A 12821-nucleotide genomic window follows, 5' to 3' on the forward strand; every position below is an offset into this window, starting at 1 on the left:
ACTGGTGGAACACACAGGCAAAAAGACAAGAAGAGTCCAAGGGTAACTGAGCCTCTGCCCCACCTGTCAGACAATTCAGAGATGCTTTCGAGGTAGAAGTGACTCAGTCGAGTAGAGGGGACTGGAGTGAGAAGGAATAATTCTTGCATGTACATCTCAGCTTCTTCATCTCAGATTTCTTCTTCACAGCAGGTGAGCATGGACAGACCAGTGGGTCTGTGCTGTACCTCTGTAATTTCCATGCTCAAGGCTCCTGCTCCCCTACACAACCTCCACAGCTGCAGTGGGCCAAGGTCTGTGCAGAACTGTTCCTCTCTGCTGCACTCACCCTTCTCTCAAATGAAAGCATGTGAGGAGCCCTCTACAAACATCATCAGCTTTGCAAGAGGTTAGAATCCTTTTCCTTCTCCAGGAATTCATATCTGCCCAAGGAAGAGACTATAAAACTGTCATACAGCTTCAAGCCCAGCAAGGAGTGCAAAGGTGTGCCAAGGAGCTTCAGAAAAATCATCCAGCTTCCAGGAGAACAGGAAAAGCACAGAACCATCTCCCAGAGCATCTGGGTTCTAAAATCTGCACTGAAAAATCATCTCAGTCTGCCTGTGGCAGAAGCTTGAGGATGCAACCAACAAGAAGTGCCCTGTGAGTAATGAGCTCTTCAATCCAAACCAAGGCACTGTGTATCTTTAGATAAGGTTTATCACTCTCACGGGAGAAAAGCTGTCCTTTTGTGTTACCTGTTGGTTGACAACCCTGCCTTCAAGCAGCTTGCCAGCTCTGCAGCTTCCACTGCAATAATGCTACAAATAATTTAAGTGCTACCACTTCGGATCAAAATTTTAATGAGGCACTAAACCCACAAAAGGGGCTCTGTGTAACATAATTAAATAGAAAGGGCCTAAATAAACAGTACAACAAGTTACATTATAGTTGAAAACAGCTGGGAGGCAAAGAAAGGAGCATTGAAGATGCATGATGTAAAAAGGCATTTCACAGAATGCAAACACTAAAACTTTTCAACACGCACAAAGAGTAAAACACTACGAGCACATGACTTCCCTTTGATTTGGAAGAATCTGTGTGGGGCACAGGGCATTTTTTTTTTTTTCCCCTTCTGCTAGTCAGCACAATTAAATATTTCACATGGGAACCCAAACAGTGTCAAAAAAAGAGCCATTTGTGCTTTGGAAAGAAATAAATACTGCAGGAAACAGGTAAAGTCAGTAGGAACATCTGGTTCAGTCAGGCCACGGGATGTTGGATGACGTCTCCAAAACGCTGGACAGTGCTGGGACTCCTCAGAAGAGTCTTGCAAACAATCAGCATTGTAACAAGTCTGTTTGGCTCAGGGCTGCAAGACACTTGTTTCATGCTCAAGCTGACTCCTTGAATCCAGTGCAAGCAGTAACATTGAGGCTGAGCCAACCAGCTCAGCATCCAAAGCTCTGTCTGCAGCAGCTATTTACAATATCATGTTTGTTCCACCCTGTCAATATTTGATCCAAGAGCTGCAGAAGTCCTACAAACACAGGAAGGTTTCAATTTCACATTAAGGTAACACTGACAGTGGTGCTGCTGTATTGTGCCAGTCAGTGCACTGCTACTCCTTGAGAACGAAACTACTGGTAAACTTGGTTTTCATTTGATTTCCTCCCAGTCCTCTCAGTAACTTTTCTCCAGATACAGTTCTGGGCTGGTGAAAGAAAAATGTCTAAATTCATCTTGGTTTATCATTGGAAGAATCCCTTCTTCAATGGGGGTCAGGATGGGCTCCTCTTTTATAAAATCTGGATCAAAGTTGCTCACGTCATCTTTGGATTTCTGTCAAATGGAAAACACAAAGAGAAGACATGTCAAAAGTATGTATCATCTGCTTGATCCTTGCTCTGTATCTGAGTGCACTGAACCATCACTTCCCTAACCCAGGCTGAGCTGACTGAGAGCTTTTTTCGGGGCTTGGAGTAGGAGCAGCTACCCACACAAAGCCCCTCACAGAGCAAAGCCTTTTCCAGCCTCTGAAGGTTCTGACAGGGACCCCCTCTCAAATTTGACTGACAGCAACTCTGGGGGCTTCCCTGGCCAGACACGGCAGGGAACATGAATCAGTCCCTCCCCTCAAGTGGCAGCACAGTCACCAGCTGTGTTCCCAACTGGCTGACTCCACACAGTCCCTCCTCATCTGCAGAGTGTCTCAGCTGGGTTTTGGGGAGGGGGTGGAGGGCACTCCTCTTAGTGCCAGCCATTAAACTCGCACAATACTGAATTATTGTGCCGTAGGAAGACAAATGGCTGGCCTCCAGGTGCTGGATTCCTTACTGTGTGCCACAGAGTGGGGCTGTTTAGAATGCACACACACAAACTGTGTTCACGGCACATTTTCATGAGGTGTGTTTTTCCTGCACTCAGAGCAAGATATTTTATTGACATTGAGGTCAATAAAATTTATTGACATTGAAGTCTAACGTTCCCAGATCCTGCACAGCTTGTGGCAGACTGAGCAGGCTGCCTTAGCCTTTGATTCAGGCTAAGGGGCAACTCAAGATTCTGAGCTGTCTGGTAGAACACACAGGCACAAAGACAAGAAGAGCCAAGGGTAACTGAGCCTCTGTCCCACCTGTCAGACAATTCAGAGATGCTTTTGAGGTAGAAGTGACTCAGTTGAGTAGAGGGGACTGGAGTGAGAAGGAATAATTCTTGCATGTACATCTCAGCTTCTTCATCTCAGATTTCTTCTTCACAGCAGGTGAGTATGTACAGACCAGTGGGTCACACCTCCCCAAGAACCTGATCCTGCACCCAGTGTTCAGGGAGCAGGACTGGGTGGACCACTGAGAGCTCGCAGAGTGGCCACAGCATGAGACAAGCCACCACAATAATTTGAAAGACAAGGAAGCCACAGTGATAACCCCAGAAAGGCTGTCCATGAAGAGCAGTGCTCTTCTCTCACACAGCATCCTGAGGGCTGTGTGGCACCGCTGGGGACAGCACTCACTGACAGTGGCCTGAGCAGGGAGCACTGTGCTGAGTGCTGAACAGACACAGAGAGACAAGGGAGAGACAGCCCTGCTGTGGAGGGGTAGGTGGAGTGAGCAGGATGAGGATTACTTACCCTGTTTTATCTTTGGGGCAAGCCAAAGGGTACTTTAGTGCCTACCCTGCTGCAGCTGCTTTTACAAATCTGCATCTTTTCACTGAGCTGCCTTTGCAAACCCAGCATGGAAGGGAAAAGAGGTGGCTCACCAGGTGGCCAACCAGCAGCCAAAACAGGGTCAGAGGCCTCACTTCCCTTCACCTCTTTCCTGTCTCACGGGAATAAATCTGCTTACAGAGGCAAAAAGAGGGGAAAAATCCCGAGGGATCCCTTTCCCCCAGCCCTCCTCCCCACATACGATGCGGGGCCTGAAGGGGGGCTCCATCTGCCGCCGGTTCAGCAGGTCCCAGTCCAGCTCCTTGAAGTAGGGGTGCCGCAGGATCGCGCTCTCGCCGCCCTGCCCGGGGCTGCCCAGCCGCATCGTGGGGTTCTTGGTCATGAACTGCAAAACAGAAAGGGCCATTTGTTCCCTCCCATCCGGCACGGCCACGGGAGAGGGACCCATTAGCAGCCACACAAAAGCTTGTCCTCAGCTTTCCTGTTGAACCCAGCTGCTGGCCGGACTTCTCAAGTTCCTCGTAATGGAACCGCGTGCAAGGAACTTGACTCGCTCAATAGAGGAAGAAGCTGGGGTGTATTTCTCCATGGTCTGTTTGCTTTTGGTGAAATCCTTGATTACCACAGTAAGAAAAGAAAGTTGAATTGCATCATTTGCAATATTACAGATATTGCCCAGTGTGTTTGGTCATTATTTGTTTCTGTGTTAATTTCTCAGGAGTACAAGCTTTCTGTCAAATGCCAGCCAGGCTTTGGCCTGGAGTCAGTCCTGAGCTGTGCCTTTTTCCTAAACCTCTCCCTGCTGAAGCCCTGCCAGATGCCTACTCTTTCCTTCCTGTCATCTCAGGAAACAGAGGAAAACGGGCAAGGCTCTGGCTTTTAGAGCCCTCTGACCCTGAGCTGATGGGAGCAGACAGGTGACCGTCTCCTCTCTTGCTGCTGAAACTCCAATAAAAGATTTCATTTTGTAACATTTTTATTCTGCTGCCAGCAAAAAAGAAATCTCAAATCTCAGCCAAAGTGCCCTGACTTGCCAGGGAGCAATGAGGAAAGCCATACATCACACAGATGGTGTGAGAGGGCCCCGGTGGGTGCGCTTTAGGTCCTGATGAAAATGATGAAGTGTGAGTGCTGTGGATATTCTTAAAGGGGAGGAGGAGAATCCTTTCCCCAGGAAGGAAAAGAGCTGGTTGGCTTGTTAATTTAGAATTACAGTTCTTGAAAATTCAGTAATAAACAATCTTTCCCCTTCCCCCAAGTATTTCCAATTCACTGGAGAAATCAGGTTATGTTTAAACTGGGAAAATAGCTGCTTTTATTTGCCTATTGAAACAGCAGCATAAAGCAAGCTGCACTCCGGTGGAGGTGTCCAGACGATTTCCTGGAAGATGAAAGAGCATTATGTTTAGCAAACAGCTGAACCAGCCAAAGCAGACAATCGGTCACTGTTTGGGAATGGCCAAGTCTGCTGCATCTCAGCAATGGGGGAATGAAAAGGGGAGGTGCAGCGAGAGACCAACTTCATTCTGACTGCAGGAGTCTTTCACAAGGTACAAACCCTCCTAGGACAAGTGCATAAAGGGTCTAGTCATTCCCCATCTAGAGAGAAGGTGGGGAGGAGAAAGAGGACTGCCTGATTTATAGAATTCTCCCCAACACCACATTCTGAGGGGGCTACAGGGACGAAGCAGATGGGGCACCTTTAGCTGACACCTTGCAGCTCACCTTGCACTTTTGGCATCAGCATAAATCCCCCAGCTCTACCCTGACCCCCTGAACCCTTTGAGGTCATGTGGTGCAACATGATTCCCCACAGCAGAACTTGAATTTTCCAGCATTCTACCCAAAACATCAGTAGAAAGAGCTGCCAGGTGCACCCAGATTTGTAGGAGGAGGTGGCTGCTGCAGTTGAGTTCTCCCCATGCTCCTCTGGAAGAGCCTCTGAACTCTTCAGCCCCTGGTGTTGCAGCATTTCCAGGGTCAGGCCCAAGGACAGGCAGAACTTCTGTGTGTCTCTCAAACCCTCCAGCCTGTTCTTCACCCTTTCTACCAGCAGAACTTCAACACAATTTCTTTCCCAAGAGACTGCCCCAACATTTCTGTGGGATAGTGATATCCCCAGAAACAGCTTGGTTTCCAAACAAGAAATGGGTCAAGCCAAAATCTCTGAGAGACCTGGTTCAGACAAGCCTTTGCAAGCCTTGAACTAGGCTTCTTTGTTTTGCAAAACAGACCAAAAACCTCCTGGCAGCCCTGTCTTTCTCTAGAGATTCATTCTTTGTCCCCACAGATGGATATCTACACCTCACTACCTCTTATTTGCATTGCTAGAACACCTAGAAAGCTCAAACAAGACCAGAGCTTGCTGCTGCTGGGAGTTGTATAGACTGAAACGTTCCAAAAAGACAAGAAAAAAATGGAGAAAAGATCTGGGAATACATCACATGTCTCCTGGCTCCTGCCCTACCACCACCTCCATTACACCAGGAATTTTCTGTTAAATGTGGAAAGGGAAAAAAATAATCATAAAAGTAAATAAACTCTGAAAAGGACTGGCAACAAACTTTGCTTGGGTTCCCATTCATGCCCAACCATATAAGACCAAAACCTGAACCCAACTGCCCATTTCCAGACCAGTTCAGAGTCCTGTGATATAAAAGTGTGTTTATATTCTTATTTGCTTGATGCATTCCATGTGATGCCAAAACTGCACCAAGCAAAGAAATCCAATGCAACAAGTGAAGAGCCAACACAAATTCATTCCTGGCTGCTTAAAACACCCTTTTTGTTAGGACAATGAGGATTAGGCAAAGGTCATCCCTTAAGGTGGGCTGTTTTGAGGTCTGAGAAAGTAAAACAACATTCAAACCAAAACTGTTCAAATTCAAGTGGCCAGCTCCGGTTTGTCCATTGGACCCAGAGACTGGGAAACCTCAGCTGGGTAACTCTAGGCACCATCCACCCCACAAAGGAGGCAGGAGAAGAGTGAAGAATTTATCTACTGCTGGAGCACATTTCCCTGGTTGGCTCCTGAAACTGATGCCAGATTTCCACAAGACCCCTCTGAATTATTTTGTGCCTCCAACAGGAATGAGCTGACCTATGGTCAGTGCTGCTGCCTCTCTGGCCATGTAAAAACAGGGCTGAGAAGCACAAGGGGCTGCAGTGACCCCACAGCATCATGAACCACTCTGGAGAGGACTCTCAAAGCCTGTTTCCCAGGTGCTGGAAGTACCCAACACAGGCTAGCAGCATCTTGGAAGTGAGTTACAGACCAGGCACTCTACCAGGAGTATGAACACAACGTGAAGAGGCTCCCCTTCCATGGCAGTCAAACTCACACTTGGTCTGCTTCAGAAAAATGTGGAACAGGCTGCCCAGAGAATTCCTCATCCCTGGAAAAACTCAAGGTCAGGCTGGATGGGGCTCTGAGCAGCATGGCATGTGAAACACAGCCCTGCAGTGTGGGCAGTGCCAGGTTACCCAGCCTGGGGATGCACACACACCTCTGCACCCAGGGGCTGTGATGGAAAACCACAGGCTGGCCATGGCTGCTCCTCCCTCACATAAAATCTCCTGGTGAATTTTGGAGGTGGCAGATCCATCACAGTCGGGTGAATGGGGTGTGTTTCTCAGGGAAGTGGTTCCAGTCTTTATCTGGGCTGAAAAGCAGGAGTGCAAATGATGACTCCAACAGAGACACACTGATGTTCTGCACTGGAACAGCTGCCTGTCTGCTGTAAGAGGTATATAAAATGACAGAATTAAATTTTTGAAGCTCACTTGCACTAGAATGAATAACAAAGCCTCTCAAACACTATTTGAATTCACTAGGAATTATTGCACTGACACAGAAACTATAAATTTTCAGTTTGTGTTGCACAGTAGGCAGAAAAACCCGAAAGACTCCACTGACCTCTCAAAGGCTCCAAAACCCATGAATCCTGCTTCCTCCCTGCCTGAGGCAGCACTGACATTTCTCTGCTGCAGCAGGGCAGCATCTGGCAGACCATCTCGTGCTGCCTCTGCTGTCTGATGGCACTAACAGCAGAGCAAAGAGCTCAAGGCTTCTGAAAACCTTAAATTAGCTCAGTCTCCATCTCTGAAATGAGTATCTGCAGCCCATGCCCTGTCCTGACCATGTGAGAGGCTCCTGTGCAGCAGGAGGGGTGAAGTGCTGAGACTGCACAGACACTGTCCCCTGCACACACAGGGGAAAGGTTTTCAGAAGTGGAGCTCCTCTTCCCCGTGATCCCCTTGGCTGCACTCAAAAACAGCTGGAAAATGTCTTACAAGTGTTTGCTGTTCTGGCATTCCTGGAAAGGCCAGAGGTTGACACTTGCTTCACAGGTTTGATAACCCTCAATGTCCTTCCAAGGACAACCTTTCAATGCAGGTGGTGAGAGATGTTCAACAGAAAGCTTTCTATGGAAAGATGTCATCTCCTAACGCTTAATTATCTATTTTTCCACAATAACCATGAATGCAGCACAAACCTCAGCCTCTGGCACACAGATGAAGAAACGAAGAAACACAAAGAAAAAAAAAATTGACAGTAACAACAACAAGGCAAACCAGAGCAAAAAGAAACCCATATCCAAGATGCCTCCCAGCAAAACCAATAACAACACTATCAAGCTGAAACCTGAATCAGGCTGTCAAACCCTTGCTCTGTGACCACATCCAGCCATGGGAAATTACCCCATTCCCAGGGTAAGGAGCCCCTTGGGAGCATCCTCAGACTGGGATCCTTTGGGCTACACCAGTTTGCTGAGCAGCAAACTGGAGCAAGGCTCTCCCTGACCTCAGCTAACCCTCCCAGCAGCATTGCAGCCAAAACCAGCAGCTGGCATGAGCCAAAACCATGACTTCACGAGATCATTTGAAAACCTTTAGTGAGAGAAAATGCAGCAAGCCATGACAAGAAATTAAAAGCTGGGAATTAGTCCACAGAGGGCCCGTGAAGTTACAAGGAAAAAATGCTGCTATAGCAGTGCCAACCATTGGGGAAAATCTGTGTCAGCCCTGGGAGCTCAGCCTGCAGCAAGTGAGGGGGATCTGTGCTGGTCCTCCCCTTCACCCATGGCTCAGACCATGCTGGGAAGGGCTCCAGGACTCCTACAACACTGGGCAAGGCTGTGGTGGACTCTTCCAGTGTTGCTCACATGCAGCATTGCAACTTCTGTCTGAAGAGGTTGAGTCTGCAAATCAGTCTAACGGCCTGGGAGTCACTGCAGGGATGTTTGCACAAACCAGCCACTTCCTTGCATTAATTTCCTTGAATTACAAGTCTCCTTTCTCAATACTGGAATCCCTGATTTGTTTTACGTAGCTGATTATGTGTTATTTGCATCAGGATAATTAATTTCATGAGTAATATCACAGATTACGTGAGATTGCATCACATTCTAGGAAAACATTAACAAGGCTCAATCCTGTCACAGGAGTGCTGCACTTCAGGAAGAGAAATACAACTTTCTGCTCAGCCAGTCTCTTCACACTGTCAGCCATCTGGACAAGAAAGAAATCATTCCTTCTTGTACTAAAGAACCACCAGTTTAGACACACCAGTTTCTACCAGGTCTGTGGTGTATTTACCCTGTATGAGAAATCCGGTGTCCCAGCAGTTTATCTTTCAAACACAAGCACACAGCAGAGAGGGAGGATATTCCCAATCATACAGGCAGGGAACAGAGACCAAGAAAAATTCATCATTTTATTTTGCCAGGAGCCCAAGGGCAGTGTGTCACAGATAGGATGGCAGTACCTCAGTGTCACCTCCTCTGCATCACACCTCATGTCTCACAGGGCCCCTACTGAAATTGTGGCACTGAAATAGTCAAGTCAAACTGTTAAAGGAATGGAAGATTTCCCTGGTCATGGTTTTAAAATTTGCCTGTTGGTGTTTCTTCCACGTTGGTACCAAAGTAAAGAGCAGCAGCAGCAGCACAGGAGATTAATGCCCCACAGTCTCCCCCCCAGTAATGAGGGAGAGCAGATCAGAGATACCCAAGGTACTTCTCTTCATTAAGATTCATGAGTTAACTAACAGGGCAGAAATTAACTGGAAAGGAAATAAGATTTCTCAAAGATCCATTTGATCTGAGACAAAAGGGAATCATTATATAAATAGAGCAATTACTCTAATTAAGGCTTCCCTACATGAATCTCTCAACTGAATGCTGCAGTTGCTGAAAACGGTTTGGCTGCCTATTATGTAAGGCAAACAAACCCACAGTCTGGGGTGTCATTAGCCCTCACACAAAGAGCAAGAAAGATGGTTCTATGGTTCTGTCTGTTAATGCTTGTATTAAGCCAAGAATCTTGAATTTTTTTTATTATTTTTTTTTTTTTTAATACAAAGCTGCTCCTTTCGAGCCGGAGTTGTCTTTCCCTCTCTTGAGCAAAGCTCCTATCAGCCTCCATCCCAGTCCTGCCAGGTGATGCTCACAAATCTGCCTTATTTCTCCAAGCAAGAGCAATCCAGGCCTTGGACACACAAGTGGGTTACGAGAGGTGAGGGAGGCAGCACAGCCCAGTTTCACTAGAAGGTGTGGTCAGAGAGCTGTCCCATGGAAGTCCTTGTACTTAGGGCAGCTCAGCCAGTGCCTGGCTGTGGCTGTGAGCCAGGCACTTGGAAGCTGGAATCCTCCTGACCTTCCCTGGGTGCTGCTGAGAGCAGGTCTGGAGCCACCATGGCGCTCTCAAATGCCACCTCTGTCTCATCTGGGGATTTGCCCTGACTGCAGACATCAGAGGCCGTGTGGTGCTTCTGCTCCTCTCCTGCACAAAGAAGGATCAATTGCTGGAAGCCCTGATTGTTACCAGTGCCATTCATGGTGGTGCTGAGGCAGGATGTGACCCCAAGGGTGTGGGCACCCCCACGCTGCAGTCCTGGCTACACAAAACTGGGAGCAGGTGACATTCCTTCAGTGCACAGAAGGTCCAGCCAGCACAGTGCCAGGGTTCAGAAGTACAAGGCTGCCCTGAAAGCATTTTAAGGAGAGGGGGGAGGAAGAGACAGAGTGTGAAATATCTGTTATCTCCTTTTCCAGATAAAAAGGGGAAGGGAGGTAAAAATAAGTCTTCAGCCCAGCTCCCTAAAAGCCAGAAGAATGTAACAATAAGCATGACAGAAGTCACATGTCCAATGTACCAGCCCCAGGCAAGAAGGACAAAATGTCAGTGCAGTGGGTATTAAGCAGATAAATTTTGATCTCACTTTCCTCTGGTGCAGAAATGGCTGCTCGATGCTGCCCAGACAGAACTCGAGGGAACAAGAAGGATTCACTGGATTGCAAACAGTGCTGAGCAAGAGAACAGCAAAATAAACCAAGGTGGACTGACTAGCAAAATAAACCCAGGTGGACAGAGCAACTCCCATGTGGGACAGACACATCTGGCTCCAGATCTCCCAGTGGTGTAAACTGATGAGACTTTGCTGACTCCCACAATGAAATGCTGTCTGAATAGCTACAAACTTCCTCCTCATTGTGCTAAAATCTGCCTGTTTCCTTGCCCCTCCCCACTCATCAACAACAAACTCATCAACACTATTGTAGAATAAAAAGGCCACAAGTATCAAGTGCATTGACCCCTGAGGATAATTACTGATTTTTGACACTTCTGCTTTTGGTACTTCTGTAATAAGGAATAATAAGTAGACACTAACTTCAGTCATTGCCTATATGGAATATTTGACAAATGTTTTAGTGAGGATGAAACCCCAGAAAGCTGTGCTTTCAGAATTGAGGAGTCACCCGCTGCAGGGGCTGCTCAGACAACATCAAAATCCTGGTTTTCAATTACCACAGTCAGGCTACAGGTACAGCATGGGGATATGCAGGTCCATTACTAAATAAATACATCAATCAGAGCAGCACAAACATGAAGGCAAAATGAGCATCACACTTATTCACAGACTGGGAGCATGATCCCGCTCTCATTTTAAGCAGGAGTAAAATCTCCCTTGGGCTGCAGGGGAAAACAATTAATCCTTTTCTGATAGTCCTGTCAAGAGGAACTGGGAATCTGTTACACAACCCTGGGTGGTCTATTTACATAGGGTCAAGTACAAAGGGGACTAAAGTGCCCTGAACAAACCTGTAAAGTCCAATAAAGAAAAAAAATACTTCAAAGAAGCTTTTTTTTGTAGTCCTGGTTGTATTTCAATTCTTCTAATTTTAAAGTTCCTGAGGAGACACAGTATGTCATAAAGTTGAAAGCTGGAGGGATGAGTAAGACCTAAAGCCCTGGACAGCTCAGTCAGTCAGAGTTTTGTTACCTCTATCAGAGTGTGAAGACCTCCCAGTTAGATGGACTGGCCCCTTCTGCCAGGGGCTGCACAGCCAGAGCTGGCCCCATCATACAGCAATCATTCCCAAACCCAGGCTGGACCTAGATTCTCAAAGGAATCCTTAGGATTTGCCCCAAGACTGGATTTTAATGGACTTCACCAAACCCCTTTTGTGGGTCTTCACTATCAGTTTAGATAAGGCAGAGCTGAGGAAGGAGCCTGGGCCACAAGTCTTAGGCTTAGACATGGGAATTGCTCCTTCCTGAGCACCAGGGAGTAAGGAGGAAAAAAAGATGGGGAAGACAATGTTGGCATTATGAATTCACCTTCCCCCATCCCTGGCAGGAAAGAGGAGGATGAGTCACACCTGATGTTATAATAGGCTGCTTCAGGAGCTTTTTCTGAAGTAAATCTGAGCTTGCACGCTGCTGACTTAAAGGAAAAGCTAATTTCAGCCTGTTGGAAAGGGAATGGTAAAAGACCTAATGGCTATTTCAAGATGAATTTGGCCTTGGCAAGCTCTATACAGATATCTGTAGTTTTCTTTCAGAGTGAATTATTCAGAAGCATAGGACTATCACTGCAGGGAAGAGGAGTGCTTGAGGAAAAGGTGTGATCAATCAACAGAAGAGATTAAAATCACTGGGGAAAGCTGTTTGCTGTTTAAGAATTAGGAGGGAAAGAGTAAGAGACAGGAGGTTACAGATATGGATGTAGAAGATCAGGCAAAAGAGGTAAGAAGGCAACCTGTGGTGGGGCACAGCCCTGTCACCTCACCACGGTGTGTTTATAGCAGAAATGGTCTAGGCAAGAGATCATTTAAAACTCCAGACTTCCTCCCAAGCTGGCAAACAACAGGCTCCAGAGCCCTGCTTCTGCAGCAGTGGTTGTGGAGCCAACCAGGAAATGCAAGATGAAAGCATTTCTGAAAAACAAAATAAAGGAAAAATGTGTACACAGATCCAGCACGGAGCTTCACAGAGAGATTTAAATATCAGCCTTATGCTGAAAGCCAAAGCTTAATCAAATTGTGCAAGAGAATTTATGGAGACTGCCAACTCTGAAGAGATGCCAAGGAGAATAATTTATTGGCATTTGAAGGCACTTTTAATATCTATCTGCTTTTGTTAGCAGGCTCCTCAGCTCTGAGGATAAAGCAATGAGCTCATCCAGCTCCCTCTTTGATTTCAGTGGGTCCAGCATCAACGCTGTCCCTTTTCCTTTTGAACTTTGCCTAAAAAATACATCTGGTTCATTCAGAAACAAGTTCATTCTGTCTATTCCAGCACTGAATGTGAAACAGATTATCTGCCTTTTTCTGTCACTTGGAAAGAAAGAACCTGGCCCAGATCTGCACGATAGAAATGCAAAGGGGAG

At 46.8% G+C, this 12821-nt stretch overlaps 1 protein-coding gene across 1 annotated transcript in view; it reads right to left on the minus strand.

The window, feature by feature from the left end:
• Positions 1-825: 825 nt before the first annotated feature.
• Positions 826-12821, minus strand: part of PRKCH (protein kinase C eta) — a 112218-nt gene continuing 100222 nt past the window's right edge. The window contains exons 13-14 of the mRNA XM_002200361.7: positions 3390-3533; positions 826-1821 (exon numbers count right to left, since the gene is read on the minus strand). Of these exons, the coding sequence (XP_002200397.3) occupies positions 1663-1821; positions 3390-3533 (303 nt within the window). The 3' untranslated portion in view covers positions 826-1662. The remainder of the gene's footprint in view (positions 1822-3389; positions 3534-12821) is intronic.

The sequence above is a fragment of the Taeniopygia guttata genome, chromosome 5 (genome assembly GCF_048771995.1).
Source record: "Taeniopygia guttata chromosome 5, bTaeGut7.mat, whole genome shotgun sequence".
Classification (NCBI taxonomy): Eukaryota; Metazoa; Chordata; class Aves; order Passeriformes; family Estrildidae; genus Taeniopygia; species Taeniopygia guttata.